General features: G+C 50.3%; 1 protein-coding gene across 18 annotated transcripts in view; it reads left to right on the forward strand.

Annotated features, from left to right (window-relative positions):
* Positions 1 to 16,962, forward strand: part of HUWE1 (HECT, UBA and WWE domain containing E3 ubiquitin protein ligase 1) — a 64,582-nt gene that overhangs the window by 34,022 nt on the left and 13,598 nt on the right. For 7 of the 18 annotated variants that reach the window (XM_075578450.1, XM_075578456.1, XM_075578455.1 and 4 more), the window contains exons 33-64: positions 484 to 716; positions 932 to 1,055; positions 1,188 to 1,280; positions 1,586 to 1,681; positions 2,140 to 2,409; positions 2,705 to 2,857; positions 3,154 to 3,281; positions 3,356 to 3,455; positions 4,148 to 4,324; positions 4,689 to 4,854; positions 5,466 to 5,824; positions 6,063 to 6,258; positions 6,639 to 6,806; positions 7,047 to 7,192; positions 7,571 to 7,637; positions 7,748 to 7,968; positions 8,062 to 8,273; positions 8,649 to 8,831; positions 9,663 to 9,835; positions 10,226 to 10,371; positions 10,460 to 10,517; positions 10,969 to 11,067; positions 11,245 to 11,369; positions 11,856 to 12,024; positions 12,394 to 12,622; positions 13,090 to 13,268; positions 13,424 to 13,513; positions 13,793 to 13,947; positions 14,468 to 14,513; positions 15,286 to 15,558; positions 15,953 to 16,205; positions 16,548 to 16,681. In XM_075578450.1, coding sequence (XP_075434565.1) covers positions 484 to 716; positions 932 to 1,055; positions 1,188 to 1,280; positions 1,586 to 1,681; positions 2,140 to 2,409; positions 2,705 to 2,857; positions 3,154 to 3,281; positions 3,356 to 3,455; positions 4,148 to 4,324; positions 4,689 to 4,854; positions 5,466 to 5,824; positions 6,063 to 6,258; positions 6,639 to 6,806; positions 7,047 to 7,192; positions 7,571 to 7,637; positions 7,748 to 7,968; positions 8,062 to 8,273; positions 8,649 to 8,831; positions 9,663 to 9,835; positions 10,226 to 10,371; positions 10,460 to 10,517; positions 10,969 to 11,067; positions 11,245 to 11,369; positions 11,856 to 12,024; positions 12,394 to 12,622; positions 13,090 to 13,268; positions 13,424 to 13,513; positions 13,793 to 13,947; positions 14,468 to 14,513; positions 15,286 to 15,558; positions 15,953 to 16,205; positions 16,548 to 16,681 — 5,221 coding nt within the window. The remainder of the gene's footprint in view (positions 1 to 483; positions 717 to 931; positions 1,056 to 1,187; positions 1,281 to 1,585; positions 1,682 to 2,139; positions 2,410 to 2,704; positions 2,858 to 3,153; positions 3,282 to 3,355; positions 3,456 to 4,147; positions 4,325 to 4,688; positions 4,855 to 5,465; positions 5,825 to 6,062; positions 6,259 to 6,638; positions 6,807 to 7,046; positions 7,193 to 7,570; positions 7,638 to 7,747; positions 7,969 to 8,061; positions 8,274 to 8,648; positions 8,832 to 9,662; positions 9,836 to 10,225; positions 10,372 to 10,459; positions 10,518 to 10,968; positions 11,068 to 11,244; positions 11,370 to 11,855; positions 12,025 to 12,393; positions 12,623 to 13,089; positions 13,269 to 13,423; positions 13,514 to 13,792; positions 13,948 to 14,467; positions 14,514 to 15,285; positions 15,559 to 15,952; positions 16,206 to 16,547; positions 16,682 to 16,962) is intronic. The other 11 variants (XM_075578461.1, XM_075578462.1, XM_075578464.1 and 8 more) reach the window with 8 other exon arrangements.

Consider the following 16,962-nt stretch of genomic DNA (forward strand, 5'->3'; position numbering starts at 1 on the left):
TTCCGCTCTGTCTGCTGCAATGAGCTGTCCGAGAAGGAATTCCGCTCTGTCTGCTGCAATGAGCTGTCCGAGGAGGAATTCCGCTCTGTCTGCTGCAATGAGCCGCCCGAGGAGGAATTCCGCTCTGTCTGCTGCAATGAGCCGCCGAGGAGGAATTCCGCTCTGTGCTGCAATGAGCCGTCCGAGGAGGAATTCCATTCTTCTTGTACATATTTAAAAGCGTATATCATGGGCAGGACGATGAGACCTCCGTCTCTTGTGCTTTTATGGGAAGGGTAAACTTCATAGGCTATGCGTTTGATGCCACAGTTTGTTGCTTTGTGTTGCTAGCGACCCTCTGAGTGGTGAAACGAGCAGCGTGGGAGGATTGAATACAAGGAGCGCCCCTTACTCTGTTTATAGTGTGATGGTCGGGGAAAGCAGTGTGAATTCTTTTATAATGAGGAATCCTTCCCCCCCCCCCCCCCCCCTCCCGCCACACAGGCAGCCTTCACCTGCATCAAAAACCTTTGGAACCGCAAGCCCCTAAAAGTGTATGGAGGCCGCATGGCAGAGTCGATGCTCGCCATCTTGTGTCACATCCTCCGTGGGGAGCCAGTCATCCGGGAGCGCCTTGGCAAAGAGAGGGAGGGCAGCCGGGAAGAAGAGGGCGCCGGGCAGGACGAGACCGTAACCAGACGGGAGCCTCAAGTGAACCAGCAACAACTTCAGCAGGTGGGAGTGTGACTTGGGTTCACAGCATGGGTTCTGTACCTGGGGGTCCCGAGGCTAGTGCGATCCCCACCAGCATGACCCAAAGCACTGGCTGTTTTCTGCTGGGAACAGACCCGTCTCTAAAGACCTCACCGGTGTAATGGGGGCTGGTGGGGGCCGTACGAAGCTGTTGCAGAGGACGCTGTGTCCTAATCATTTTGTTTTTCCCCCCCTTATAGCTGATGGATATGGGATTCACACGGGAGCACGCAATGGAAGCTCTGCTCAACACCAGCACCATGGAGCAGGCCACGGAATATCTGCTCACCCACCCCCCGCCTCTCATCGGAGGGGTCGTACGGGTACGTTTTGCACAGAGGACGCCCCCCTCCTAATCACACCCTCCTTTGCCTTCCATCACTGTGCTCCAGTTCTGCTTCCCTTCTGTTCCCTCATCACATCTCCCTCCCCCCTCCCCTTTCCCTCCCCTCCAGCCCATTTCTACCGCAGGCTTCTCCGTGCCGCACTGCTCCATGCAGGCAGATAGTGAGGATATGAACGAGGCAGAGCCAGGTCATGTTTGCCACGTGAGTTGGGGAGCCCACACCATAGGGAAAGCTGCCACCTCTTCTGGCCTGATGCGCAGGGAGTTGGAACAGCAGGATCAGTGCAGGGAGTTAGAAAGGATAAATTGTGGTCCCTGTCACTGCAAAACGGGTTCCCTTGGCCAAGCTGCAGCAGCTCCCCTCTCACCCGCTGCTTTTGCTCTTCACACACCATTGGGGCGCTTGTTGTCTTTCCTCTTCCTGCGCCGCACCCTGCTCCCATGCCCTGACCTCCCCATTCTGCAGAGCAGCCCAGCTGACAGGGGGTATCTGTTGTTGCTCTGCAGGACTTGAGTATGTCAGAGGAAGATCAGATGCTGAGAGCCATTGCCATGTCGTTGGGACAAGATATCCCTATGGAACAGAGGGCAGAGTTGCCCGAGGTACAGTACAAGCCCAGAGCTGGGAAGGGGACAGGCCATTACTTTCCAGCAGCAGATCAGACATGGGCATGGCTTGAAGGGCACTGGCTTTGGTGCCTGCGTTAGAAAAGGTTGAGCACTACCCTCTCCCATCCTCCTGTCCAACGTACCCTTCCCCCTTTTTCTCCCCATCCACTATATCCCAACTCCTTCCCCTCCACACATGGTTAAACAGTTCTTCTCCCTTCACCTCCCATGGGGCGGTGATTTCACACAGGTGTAAAGGTTTGGTGTGAAAGTGCTTTGGGGATTTGATATGACATTACTGACAGCGAGAGACTTTAATGCCACTTCAGTCATTAATGCTACGATCCTGGCTAATAGAGTAACGGGAGAAATGATTACATGCAGGCACCCGTGGGTTTGCATTGTGCCTCTTTATGGCCTTCACCCCTCACTTCCTGTAACCCCCCCTGCAGGAAACCGCTCGTCGGAAAGAGGAGGAGGAGCGTAAGGCACGGGAGAAGCAGGAGGAGGAGGAGGCCAAGTGTCTGGAGAAGTTTCAGGATGCCGAGCCCCTGGAGCAGGACGAGCTGCACGGCTTCACAGACACCATGCTGCCCGGCTGCTTCCACCTGCTGGACGAGCTGCCGGACACCGTGTACCGCGTGTGCGACCTCATCATGACAGCCATAAAGCGGAACGGGGCCGACTATCGTGACATGATTCTCAAGCAAGTGGTGAACCAGGTGAGGACAGTGTAGTCCTCTCGCCTCGATAGCTTGTTTGAGTAGATGCCTTCAGGATCCTTAAATCTTGCGTATGGGTACACATGTTGGCTGGTGCCCGGGTGTCTTGTAACCATTTTGCTCCGCAGTAACAGAGTTATTCAGTATGTAACTGTTCCCTCCCATTTGTGTATCTACTTTTTCCTTGTTTTGGTTTGCTCCCCTTTTCTTCCCGTTCATTGCTTCATCTTATTTATTATTTTTACTCCACCTCCTTGCTCTTCAGACTCACGGACAGTCTGCTTCTCCCCTGCAGGTTTGGGAAGCTGCCGATGTCCTCATCAAAGCCGCTCTCCCGTTGACCACGAATGACACCAAAACCGTGTCCGAGTGGATTAACCAAATGGCCACCCTGCCCCAGGCTTCTAACCTGGCCACTCGCATCCTTCTGCTGACCCTGCTCTTTGAGGTATGTCCAGGCGCTCGCTCTCCAGCTTTGTGGCAGGTTTAGTATTAAAGATACAATTTCAAATAAACATATTTTTTTTTACTAATATCAACAAACACTGCTTGAGCTAAGCAGTTTATTGGCTGTGAAGACGAGGAACTGTGTACGCATGCGCGCGCATACAATGCAGTGGTTTTTTCACTTCCTGTTTTTTTGGGGGGGTTACCTGTGTGTTTATTGGGGGATTTCCTTGTTTCCCAAAAGTATTATTTTATTATTGCGTTGTGCATTTAATTCCCTCACTTCTGTCTGGTCAGGAGCTGAAACTGCCGTGTGCTCGTGTAGTAGAAACTAGCGGTATCCTTAATGTGCTAATAAAGCTACTGGAAGTGGTTCAGCCCTGCTTGCAGGCAGCTAAGGAGCAGAAGGAGGTGCAAACACCCAAGTAAGACCCTTATAAAAAGTTGCATGTCAAGCTAGAAGTATTCTCCCCATACAACCTCACACCTCTGTAACCAGCTCCTCCTCTCTCTTTAGATGGATAACCCCAGTGCTACTGCTGATAGATTTCTATGAGAAGATATCCGTATCTTCCAAGAGGAGGGTCCAGATGAACAAAGTAAGATTAAATGTCATTCCAATTCCTGAAATCACAATGACTATGCTTAGAGCTGCAACACACGAGTATTGGTGCAGCGTTTAGATTGGGGGTGGCCAACTCCTGTCCTACCAACAGGTAACGGGGAGATCCCTGCTTCAGCACAGGTGGCTCAGTCGAAGCAGGGATATCCTACAAACATGACCTGTTCGATCTTGAGGACTGGAATTGGCCGCTCCTGGTTTAGAACAAGCTTGTGTATCTGGCCCGGTAGCAGTAATGAGATCGGGAGAGGAGGGTGGAATCGGGCGGGATGAAAAAAAGAAAAGCAAACCACCAAACATTATAAAATGTTTTCCATTTTCCTTATCTATTTAAAAGTATATTACAGTTCACCTCATTGTCAAACTGATGTGACATTGTAGCTATCCAATGTTGAAGTGGCTTCTTTTTAGAACCTTTGCTGCCGGAGGAAAGTGTTGCCGGACCCTCTGGCAGCGGAGTTACAGAGTTAGAGTTACAGCGTTACAGCGTTAAAAACCGTTATATTGTAGATGAAGTTTAAAAATAAAAATAAAAAAGACATGTCCAAGTTGAATATAATGTAGACAGATACTTATCCTATATACAAGTACTCCTTGTTTTGAGGATTAGTGAAAGAGAAGAATTGCTCTCTCGGGGATTAAACGGCTTCGCTCTCCTCTCCCCTTTAGTACCTACAGTCAAATGGTAACAACTGGCGCTGGTTTGATGACAGATCCGGGCGATGGTGCAACTACAGCGCCAGCAACAACATCACCATAGACACCGCCTGGAAAGCCGGGGAAACGTGCGTTCGCTTCACAGCCGGCCGCCGCAGATACACCGTTCAGTTTACCACCATGGTTCAGGTGAGCGCGGTCTCTGCATTGTCTCACCTTCTCCTTTTACAAAGGAGACTGCTTTGTTCAGTTGTTGGGATGTGGGTCGGCACAGACCGGGCTTTCTCAGGGAAGGGGACCGTGTATAATATCTCCTAATACAAGTCACATCCTCTTCACCTATATCCAGGATCGTGTCCCCTGTGTGGACTCTTCTCTATCCTCTGCCTATTTTACCAAAATCAAATATATTAATTTAATATCATGTCACTCATAAATCTTCATCTGTCACGGGAGAACGCACCTCGTCCTATTAAAGCATAATTGTGGCTATACTCGCCCCAGAGATATCCGTTTGGGCTAACCACGCCTAACCACCTTCTGATCACCACAGGTGAACGAGGAGACTGGAAACCGGCGGCCCGTGATGCTGACTTTGTTGCGTGTCCCGCGGCTGAACAAGAGCAGCAAGAACGGGAACGGGCAGGAGCTGGAGAAGACTTTGGAGGAAGGGAAGGAAGTGGACGTCAAGCCGCCGCAGAAGGAGGAGAAAGTGACCGGTGCGCGCCAGCTTATGTGCGCTCTTTAGAAGAATTGCAGACATTGTAGATGTCCAGACGTGGGAATATAGTAATGACGGCTTGATACTTCAATATGGGATACACGGCTATGTGACACGAGCACATGGTCATCATCGCAGAATGTGACACAGCACATTGTAGATCAAAGTGCTCAACTCCTGTCGTCAAGGCACCCCACCACCCCCCGTCCTCCCAACAGGTCAGGTTTTCAGAATATCCCTACTTCAGCACAGGTGGCTCAGTTGAAGACTGAGCCACCTGTGCTGAAGCAAGGACTGTTTGAGCCACCTGTGCAGAAACAGGGATATCCAGAAAGCCTGACCTGTTAGGAGGTCTTAATGGCTGGAGTTGAGTCCCCCTTTTGTAGGTAACACCGCTCCTGAGAGTTGGGCATACGTGCGCTTGATTGGACCAGCATCCTGTTTTGCTGGCTAGTGAATTCTCGAGCGCTCTGCTGCTTTCCCAGGGCAAGGACGAGTCACTAGTAGCCACCATTGATTTCCCTTCTGCTGTGCTATGTAGGATTAGGGGGGGGGATACCTGCCCTGTGCTCACACCTGTGTAACCCCCACATGGCTCTTCTCCCCCAGAGCCCACTCCTGCTGCAGAGACCACCGCTGCAGAGAAGGAGCCGCTGGCTGAGGAGCCCAAAGTTGGGGACATAGTGATCCAGGGTCTGACAGAGGAGATGGTAACGGTCCTGATCCGCTCATGTGTCAGCATGCTGGGCGTCCCTGTGGATCCGGACACGCTGCACGCCACCCTGCGCCTCTGCCTGCGCCTCACCCGTGACCACAAGTACGCCATGATGTTCGCAGAGCTGAAGAGCACACGCATGATCCTCGGCCTGACACAGAACTCTGGATTCAATGGCTTCACTCCGCTGGTTACCCTCCTCTTCAGACACATCATTGAGGACCCGTGCACCCTGCAACACACCATGGAGAAGGTATAACCTGGGTGTACTACATGCATTGCACCCTGTAGCACACTATGGAAAGAGTGCATCCTTCATGTAGGCGCTATGTCCTGTGTATCACACGGGGCTCCCTGCAATGCCGAGGCATGTCTATAAATATGCATTAATCATGTACCGGTACTGTATGCATCTCCCAGTAGCGGCCCAATATTCACTGTGCAATGAACATCAGTATAATACATGCATGACCTGCTCTTGGCTTCTTCAGGTCGTACGTTCTGCAGCCACAAGCGGTGCTGGCAGCACCACCTCCGGGGTGGTTTCTGGAAGCCTGGGCTCTCGCGAAATAAACTACATCCTCCGGGTACTGGGCCCGGCCGCCTGCCGAAACCCTGACATCTTCACTGAGGTGGCCAACAGCTGCATTCGTATAGCTCTGCCCGCTCCCCGCGGGTCAGGAACCGGTGAGCAGGGGACACTAGTGTTATCAACACGTCAATGCCTGAGCTGTAGTGCGAGCCCACCCATATAAGTGTTTCAGGGGCCACACAAGGGCTTACAGTTGTAGATAATGTCATTTTCATTAGTTTTATTTGCATTGGCTATATTTTTATTGGCACTGATACTTGCACACAGGTTGCTACTCCCACCTACAACCTTTGTTTCCTTGAATCCACGTTGGACTTGTTAGTGGTCTGTAGTTGGGCGTCTGTGGTCCCCACTCTTTTTTTTATACGGAGCTAATGTTGGGTGTGTTGCTATGGTATACACTCGCTTTTCGGCCATTGCTGAGCTCTCTCGTTCCCGAGGACTTTCTTGATTGGACTTTTCTTCCTCCTGTAAGCTTCAGATGACGAATTTGAGAACCTCAGGATTAAGGGTCCTAATGCAGTGCAGCTGGTGAAAACCACCCCCGTGAAGCCTTCCACCCTTCCCGTCATCCCCGAAACAATCAAGGAAGTTATATACGACATGCTGAATGCACTGGCAGCTTACCATGCTCCTGAGGAAGGTACAGCCTCCACCTGCCCACGTTCTCCCTGCTCTCTTTGACACTTGTTATGCAACATAATCTTTTATGTAGAAGTCTTATTAAAAGTGAATTTACAAGGTTTCACATGCATTACTTTTAGTTATTACTTCTTGTATACATTTGACATCCAAAAGGATAACCCAGCTGTCACTTTGAGGATGCAAAGCATCGAAATAACCACCTATGCAAAACTCTGCTACCTTTCCTCCCTCTAACCAGCTGACAAGTCTGAGCAAAAACCCGTGGGCATGAACCAGGAGGTCAGCCAGATTCTGCAGGATATGGGGGACGAGGTTTTCCAGCAGTACCGTGACCTCACCAGACAGGGCAGCGACTTTGACGCCCAGAGCACCTTTGCAATCAATGTAAGGCCCTTATCTCTTGCCTATGGAGTTATATAAAACTGCTGAAAACGTGTGCAGAGCTCCACGAGTAAATGCTCATAATATGCTGTATTTCTATTGGACCTGAGCCTGCATTCAAGGGGTCAGGTGCTACCTTTGCAGGTGTTCAAACACAAGTTTGAGTTTAGATGGGTCTGTGCTGCCCACAAACTTAAATTCTAAAGTCTGCACTTCCCGTTTTCATGGTGATTTTTGTATGTTTATAGTAACACTAATTATTCACTTGCCAATACAATGCCATTTGGCACCAAGCTTTCTCCTATCTTTGCAATAATTATAGCACATAGTAATACGATATGTTTGATTTCTAAGGGGCTATATGATTATTTTCCTCCTTAGGCTCAGGTCTTTACTGCCGATAGTACGTCCACAGAGACCCCTCAGTCTGGGACTCCTCAAGGGGAAAGTGAGTATCCCGTGCCTTCTAGTTTTAGGAAGTTCCTCCTTGTGCGGCTTTGTAGTTTCAAATATAGAGCCGCACCAGCCGCAACTCTCGATGTGATTTCCCCACCTTAGCGGCGTTGACACCGGAGGAGAACCGAGAAGGAGGGAAGAAAGACAAGGAAGGAGACCGTAGCTCGGAGGAAGGGAAGCAGAAGGCGAAAGGCAGCAAACCCTTATTGCCCACCTCGACAATCCTCCGGCTGCTGGCTGAGCTGGTCAGGTCCTACGTGGGCATCGCCACTCTTATCGCCAACTACAACTACACTGCAGGGCAGTCTGAGCTCATTAAAGAGGTATGGCGCGTGGCAGGTAATGGTACCGTTCTCCGACGTTGTGTGGGTTGAATAGTGAAGTTCTGTTGCTCACCTGTCTCTTGTTGCACGCAGGACTGCAGTGTACTGGCTTTTGTGTTGGACCACCTCCTCCCCCACACACAGAGTGCCGAAGACAAGGACACACCAGCCCTTGCACGGCTATTCCTAGCCAGCCTTGCTGCAGCGGGCAGTGGCACTGATGCCCAGGTGGCACTGGTGAACGAAGTGAAGGCGGCCTTGGGACGGGCGCTGGCTATGACGGAGAGCACAGACAAACATGCCAGGTGAGAACTGGGTCTCGGTTGGAAAGAGTTGGCCCAACTAAATCCAGTTTTAAAATAGTGTTCTTCTGATGTCGTATTTGTGGGCTGGATATTTTATCATGAAATCAAAACATGTGCATGTTGTGTTAACCGAGCAGACTAACATTGAAGGGAGAGGATTGTGTTCTTCGACAATAGTGTTTCATATTGTAGATGGCCCTGGAAGTGTTGACATGTGCTGCAGCACACGCTAATACACACTAATACATGCTATGTATTGGTATAGTAAATCCCAATTGTTCAATTGGCCCCTATGCTTGTTTGTCACTGCTACGTGCGCCGTAGATTTCTAGTATATCTTCATCGGATTTTTCCTTTGCCTTTTGTCCCCTACAGGTTGCAGGCTGTGATGTGTATCATCAGCACCATCATGGAGTCCTGTCCATCCACCTCCAGCTTCTACAGCACTGCAACCATCAAAACGCAGCACAATGGCATGAACAACATCATTCGACTCTTCCTAAAGAAGGGGCTCGTCAGCGATTTGGCCAGGGTGCCTCACAGCCTCGACCTGTCCAGGTGAAGAGGCCATGCTTTGTTTGAAGCCGAAGGTTATGCACTTTGTCTCGGCAAGAGATGACCGTAAAATATACGTCCAAACTGCACTGTTGGCCCATCCTATCGATGCTTGCCTGGTCAGAAGCGGTGTCAATCCACTCTTGCTGTTTATTGAGCATTGTGGAATCATTATTCTCAGATATCATGATTTACTTCATACGTGGGGTTACACAGCTGCCTGGCCCACACCGTTCTCCCTTTAATACAGACCGTTTCACAATATAATCTGTACCATGCAGCCTTTCATCACCAGAGGGCCAAGTAACCAGATACAGGCAGTGTAAGGGGGGGCAGCGTGCCCATAGATCTAGTCCAAAGGCAGGTTTATTCACTGTACTAGACATAGATGCCACAGATACTCTGCAACAACAGTCCTGTGTAGTCGCACAAACCTCTGATAATGCAAAGACTGAAGATTAGTGGCACTCCAGTGGTCTTAAAATAAATACTTTATTTTACAGAGATGGACATTTCAGGCCACTTGCGAACCTTGATCTAGACCTTTTTATCTTGGTAAAGGTTCGCCAGCAGCCCGAAACATCCGTCTCTGTACAATAAATGTGTTTCTTTTTGGAGGGCACTATTCTCGGTTTCATAGATGGACAGTCTTCTGCTGCAGTGGTGTGCAGTATCTAGGCTTTGGCGTTTTAGCATTGCCATTTCCTGGTTTCCCACTGTATTCTCTTCTGTACTTGGATGCTGTTACCACTGGTATCTTGACTGTGCCCAGAACAGTTGATGCCTTTGACATATCTATATGTGGCTCTTCCATCTAACCATTTTTTTTCACAGTCCCAACATGGCAAACACTGTGAACGCAGCACTCAAGCCACTGGAGACGCTCTCTCGCATCGTAAACCAGCCAAGCAGCCTGTTTGGGAGCAAAGGTGCTTCAGGCAAGAACAAATCCGAGCAGGACACTCATGGAGCCACCAGAGACTCCAACAGCAACCAGCCCGACACAGGTACAGCGCCCAAGAATGGGGTTCAGGCATGACCAAGAATGGGGTTCAGGCATGGCCATGTTATACTGTACACTAATCAGTGTATTAATGTCTTCATATGTTTTTGTATTAAGATCATCCATCTATATTAGAACAGTCATGAGATCTTCGATGGAACAGACAATTAGTAGATGTTAGTGATGAGTCTTAATTTATAATGTTGCTGCCTTCCATGTATGCAGTGATTATAGGAATACTTACCGGTATTGCTCCTGACTCTATAATAAAAATGTATTTATTCTTCTAGCCTTCATAACAAAATACCTTCTGCACTAAATCGTGTATTTCCTTCTCATTTACTTCCACACATTCTCATCTTTTCTCTCCCCTTTTCCCCCGGTTCTCGCGTAGGTGACACAGGCGCAGAAGCCCAGGAGGAGGACACAGATGCTGCTCAGGCCGAGGTCGTAGATGGAGACATCATGGATGGAGAGACTGAGACAGACGCAGTGGTTATTGCAGGGCAACCAGAGGTCCTGACCACCCAGGAGATGCAGGTCAGACTCTAACAGAGTCTCCCACCAACACTGTGCAAGGACCCCTCCCCTCCTTCCTAAATAACAAACCTTCATCTTTGCCTTCCAGGTGGAGAATGAGCTAGAAGACTTAATAGATGAGTTGCTGGAGCGTGACGGGGCTGCAGGTAAATCCATTGATACCTGCTGAGTTGGTGATGCCACTTTATAGATAACTGGCCGGACTGCATCAAGAGTACTGTGCTCCTGTATAAGGAGGAAGTATATTTCAGAGAGGGATGGATCGGGGTCCTGTTCTGAAGCTTGAGCGTGGTAGACTTGTGGAAAATGCGAGGGCGTGTCACAGTAAGGGGGGTGGGTGGGATTGTCGTATCCTCCCATCAGAGATGGTAGCGGCCAATACAATAAGGGAATTCAAAAATTACCTAGGATGGGCTCATGGCTGAATCCTAAATATTAAAGGAACGCCAAGGATCTAACTGGGCCTGAGGTTTTGCAACTGGAATATTGGGAGACTGGGTCGACCAAGGTATTTTCTGTTACCCCGTTCTGTGGCTGTGCGCGCACATCTGTGGATGTAGCTGCAGTGGAATTCAGTGTGCCCCATTCTCATTGCAGTGAGCAGAAGCGGAGAAGATGAGTCACAGGAAGATGTATTGATGGACGAGGCTCCCACCAACCTCGGCCAAGCATCTACCCTTCAGGCCAACAGAGAAGGTAAGCCTAAGCTTAAATACTGCTTAATATGGGTCAGGTGCACTCGACATTAGCCGAGCATAAGCATTAGCATCTTCATGTCCCCAGCTTACCCAGGCAGGACTTGCCACTCGGGAGAGCTGTCTGGGTAAGGCACAGGGCAGCAGTGCTCACCTCGCCATCTGTGTTCTCTAACAGACTCTATGAACATCCTAGACCCCGAGGATGAGGAGGAGCACACACAGGAAGAGGATAGCAGCGGCAGCAATGAGGACGAAGATGACAGCCAGGAAGAAGAGGAAGAGGAGGATGAAGATGATCAGGTATTGTTGGAAGTAAGACTGGGGCTGCAGCAGCTATTCACAGCTTGTCCTGCCTACAAGCAAAGGGTTATAAAGTGCTCAGATTATACACTTCAGCCTTGACTGCAGAGTTACTGGTAATTTATCCTACCAGTACTGTGCAGTGTAATGCAGAGCGGGACTTCATTTTTTTTTTACTTGGTGCTTGCAAGGGGAACAGGGCATAGAAGATATAATGCATTGCAGAGAATCGCATGGATTTAAAGAGGCATCTTGCATGCACTGCAATCAGAGGCAATAGAAGGGATCCACACCAATTCCAAGTGGAGGGGGGGAGGGGGCAGGGGGACTGCCGTCCTTTAACTGTACTTTGTGCAGCTAATGGACGGGTGTCAAGCTTACTTTAAGCTTGGCCTTCTCTCACACAGCTGTGCGTTTAGGTTACATACAGTTGCGCCCACTGCAGGCAATAACCAGTCTCTCTCTCTCTCTCTCTCTCTCTCTCAGGACGATGAGGAGGGTGAGGAAGGGGACGAGGACGATGACGACGATTGCTCGGAGATGGAGCTAGACGAGGATTACCCAGACATGAACGCCTCGCCCCTGGTGCGGTTCGAGCGCTTTGACCGGGAGGACGACCTGATCATAGAGTTCGATAACATGTTCTCCAGTGCCAGTAAGTCTTCCCAGGCTGTTCTCCTGACCCCGTGCAGGTTTACCTTCTCCAGCTAGGAGCAAGGTGCTGCAAACCTGCCTGGCAGGGGAAAAGGCTTTGTAAGAAGCAAGCGTGACCCGTTTATCACCGCTTTGGTGTAAAATGCTACGAATGGCGCGAATTTCAGCTGTCCCAGAAGCAGCAGATGCCATGGGCCATTTCTTTTCATGTGCCCTTATTTAAATCCCTAGGCTGCCAGTGCATGGGGTATTTTGCAAAGGCATTGCAGCTCCTCTTGGCAGTTATGGGCACTGCCCATAGAGCATACTGGCAACTGGTCAGTTTAATTTCACCCCTGTGCTCACTGCCCTCCGTTCTCTCCTCCTGCAGCAGACATTCCACCGTCCCCTGGTAACATCCCGGCCACGCACCCTCTAATGGTGCGCCACGCAGACCACCGCTCCCTCACCCTCAGCAGCAGTACGTCCACCACCCGGCTGGCACAGGGCATCGGCCGCAGCCAGAGGACCCTCCGGCAGCTCACAGCCAATACTGGACACACAATCCATGTTCATTACCCTGGCAACAGGCAGCCAAACCCACCATTAATACTGCAGAGGTAAGGCTGCACATGGGCAGGGTTATTATGGAGGAGGGGAGGAGGGGTGCTGGGGCCTACGGTTGGTGGGATGCAGTTGAGATCCCGTGGTTGAAGGAGAGGTCTGGCATTGGGGCGTATTGCAGGTGGGTAGCTTTATTGGGAGGGTAGAAGACCTCCCTATAGAGAAGACTATAAAGGGCTGCTGGTGAGCAAGTTCCCTTGCTATTGCTGCATGGCCCGGACTTGTACAGGGTGAGCAGTGTCACCTAGCGGCTTGGTTAGATTGGAGCAGGGGTGGCCATCAACAGGTCAGGTTTTCAGGATATCCCTGCTTCAGCACAGGTGGCTCAGTCGAAGACTGCTACTGATAGATTCACCTGTGCTGAAGCAGGGATATCCCCAATGCCTGAGCTGTTGGTGGCCCTTGAGGACTGGAGTTGGCCGCCCCTGGAGTGTTGATGCTTCTTAACTTGTGGCTCCTTTAGGTTGCTGGGCCCGTCAGCCGCTGCCGACATCCTGCAGCTGAGCAGCAGCCTCCCTCTGCAGAGCCGTGGCCGGGCGCGACTACTCGTAGGCAACGATGACGTTCACATCATAGCGCGCTCCGATGACGAGCTGCTGGATGACTTCTTCCACGACCAGAGTACAGCAACCAGTCAGGCCGGTGAGTGACCACAAAAGTCCGAACACGAGACCTTGCCAGAGGTTGGTTTCCTGGTCTTGTATTTAATCGCTCTTAACGCACCTGCATCTTAACCGCCCACCGCTGCGTCACATTGCAAACCCTGGGGCAGTTAAAAATATCTCCTTTCATTACAGGGACTCTCTCCAGTATCCCAACGGCACTGACCCGCTGGACAGAGGAATGTAAAGTCCTGGACGCGGAGAGCATGCACGACTGTGTCTCAGGTGAGCCCAGGAAGCTGCAGGTCCTGCACTGGTTGGCCTCGTACTGTAGTGGGAGGGGCTGGAATTCACTGGCGCCTCTCTGGGGTTTTGCCACTTTAATGCTGAAACTGTGCAGATTCCGTGCGTTCTGCAGAACACGTGCTATGTCTGTCATACTATGCCATCTGGTTTGCATATTGCTAACCGTTTCCTTACCCATCCTGCATGACGTGGAAGAGACGGAGGTTTGATAGTAAGGCCTCCTAACGGCGACCTTTCTGTGCCTGTCATTCTTCCCAGTGGTGAAAGTCCCTATTATTACCCATCTGGAGTCTCTGCGTGATGAGGAGCTTGAGGAACGCAGGGAGAAACGGCGTAAGCAACTGGTAGAGGATGAGGCCAAGACGACCGAAAAAGCCAAGGAGGAGAAGGAAACCAAAGAGCAGAACCCACAGGTCTGACTTATCAACTCGTCACCATCTTGGATGGTTTTTTTTTTGTTCCTTGCATGATTCCCTCTTCCTCTAGCACACCGTTCTTTCTTTTCCTCGTTAAAGATGGCTGCCTCGTGTCATTGCCCTGTACATGAAGGATTTATGGGGCTTCTATGGGAAGGCACAAATGGTGCAGTTCCGGGGCAGGAAAGTGCCCTGCATGCCGTAAAAGTCCTATTGAAAGCAAAATACTCTATTTTCTTTGCATTTAGCTGTGTTTTTGCCCCAGAATTGTATCACTTTAGCCTTCATATGTCCGTGTCTGAGCAGCTGTACAAGACGGCTTCTCCCATCCAGGGCTTGGGTTACAAGCATATGGATTTCAGAGAGACTTAAACATTTTCTTAACCGGTCACACTCCTTATGGCCATCTGTAGTTTGTGTGGTTGCTGTAATTGGTAGAGGAAGCATTAGGATGGGGGAATACTTGGAAATCTTACAATACTTGGAACTAAAAAAAAATGTAATCCTCCTTCCACAGGCTGCCACCTCCAAGAGGAACACCCCATTCGAGCTGAGTCTTGCAGGTATTTCTAGCTCTCCTCTGTATGAGGGACACTCTCTTTACTCACAGGTACACACCACCGGAGATGGGATTTGCGGGCGCTTCAGGTTGAGGTAGTAGATTGTATAGTTTTGGGGTCACACCCGATCTGGGAGATAACTATACAGTTTACTGTCTTTCCTGCAGTGTCTGTTGGCCGCCAGACCCGGGACGAGCTGGAAAGGACTGAAGGATTTAAGGCCGTTAGCGTTCAAGTTGTAGCGCATGAGAACGGAAATGCATTTCTTTACTGCGTTGCCTGTTTGTACAGCCAGTGGTACCAATCATAGAAGCGCAAATGTGGTGTGCTGTTTCTAAGCATGTTGTATGGTGTTGACTCTTGTGGACGACGACATGAATTGCTGCCCTCTAATTCTGGCCTAGGTGTGAATAGGATAATGATATCCCTCCCAACTCCCTTTCTCTGCCCTCTTCTGGGTGAGGTAGTAAGTTGTATTGTTGTGGGGTAGGGATTTTTGCCCCATTTCTCGAGATAACTATACAGCTTACTGCCTTCCCAGAGGGGTGGCCTTGTATAGCGACTACTGCATGTACTCACCCAAGCTTATGCGTCGTACATTTCAACACCACAGAAGGCGTGCAGAGTATTGAGATGAATGGTTTTACCGCCATGGGTGGAGCAGTAAACAGCGGGAAAACTGTAACCTTCCTCTTTGTAAGTTTTCGACGACGAGGAGCCAATGGGTTTCTCCAGCTTCTGACCCACTAAAGCATGTCCACTATTCCCATGCCAGATCAAGATGGCCGTCCTGAGAACTTCCCCACTGCCCCTTCTTCAGCAGAGGGAACCCCAACCAGCCCTGAGCTGGTTCCTTTGGATCCCTCCCTGCGAGCTCACCCCCCTGAAGCTACACTAACGGAGCTTCCCCAGGGGCTGCAGGCGGGGTCACTCTCAGAGGATAGTGGGCACCTGCTAATGCCATCTGAGCAAGAGGACTCCGGACCAGGCAGATCCAATACCGAAGGGGACACCACACAGATGGAGCTGTCACCGGCCCCCACAATAAGTGAGTGGTCCTTTCCCGTGGAGATTTGGGTTCAGGGTTGAGGCATTGAAAGCAGTCATTGCAAAGCCCATACAGAGGGGTTTACATTACTGTTGGATATGGTAGAGCAGAAACCCCAGTATACCAGCCATGGGCGCAGAGCAAGACCTTTCCTGCTGACTGGAAGACATGTCTGTAGTGACAGCTGTTAGTTTGTACCCATGTATTTGTCTTAACTCTGTGCCCAGGACATACTTGAAAACGAGAGGTAACTCTCAGTGTATTACTTCCTGGTAACACATTATTATAAATAAATAAATGTAAGGATGGGGCTGTGTCACCACTCTGTCCATGTACCAAAGGCTTGCACTGTAGAGATACTTTAACTCTGATGGTTTTGTTGTTCTTACCACAGCCTCGCTGTCCCCAGAGCGGGCAGAGGATTCCGATGCTCTGACTGCGGTTAGCAGCCAGCTGGAGGGCTCCCCGATGGACACCAGCAGCCTTGCCTCAGGCCCCCTGGAGGAAGGAGGTGTGGAGGCATCTGGAATCATAAACCCAGATCAGCCCCTTGTGGTCAGCGGCAGCATTGCAGTTGGCCAGCAGCCTGTGGAGCCACCAGCTCCAAGTGACAGTCAAGCGGGGTTGTCTCAGCACAGCGATGATAGGTACGGCACTACTGGACGCAGGACATTAAGGACTGGCACTGCTGCCGTGAAATATGGGAGGGGAGAAGCCAAGGATAACATGGGATCTGAGGCTTCACAGCAGACATTGGCCCTTGTTTACCCATAATCGGTTACAGCTGCTAATTGCCGCCTTCGTTAAGCTGCGATAGTGCCAGTCAATCCAGTGCTAGTTTTCCCGTAATCGCTCTCCGCTTAAAGCTCATGTCTGGGAATCAGAACAAATATCTAGTAATATATTGGACTCTGACTATCCTGGGTAACATACTATTGTGCGGTCTGCAAAGTCCCTTTTCCTGAGTTTGTTTTTCCCCCTTCTCCCAGTTCCCCACCAGCCCCCTCCTCCGAGGTGCCCTCTGCCAGAGACTTGGCCGTGTCTTTGTTGGCGACAGATTCCCTTGGGATCCTGGAAGAGCCGCTGCCTTCGACCAGTAGTGAGGAGGAGGATCCATTAGCAGGTGACTGCAAAACTCATCTCGTTGTGGCGGCTTGTGCGGTTACAATATCACGACAATCCTCGTTCTACAACCTGTGGCCAGTCATCCTTGTGCCACTGCGGGGCTTGTTTGTGCAAGACCAAGATCTTCTATACAGTGTCTGTAGGGTTTGTTCTCTGCAGCATCATTGTATGGATATCTTTATATAGGGCCTTCCATGTACACAGCGCTTTACAGCAGGAACACACAGGACATAATAGGAATAAACGCTTTATACATAAGTAGACATTGGGAAAAGGTGT

Source organism: Ascaphus truei, chromosome 21 (assembly GCF_040206685.1).
Source record: "Ascaphus truei isolate aAscTru1 chromosome 21, aAscTru1.hap1, whole genome shotgun sequence".
In the NCBI taxonomy this organism is placed as follows: Eukaryota; Metazoa; Chordata; class Amphibia; order Anura; family Ascaphidae; genus Ascaphus; species Ascaphus truei.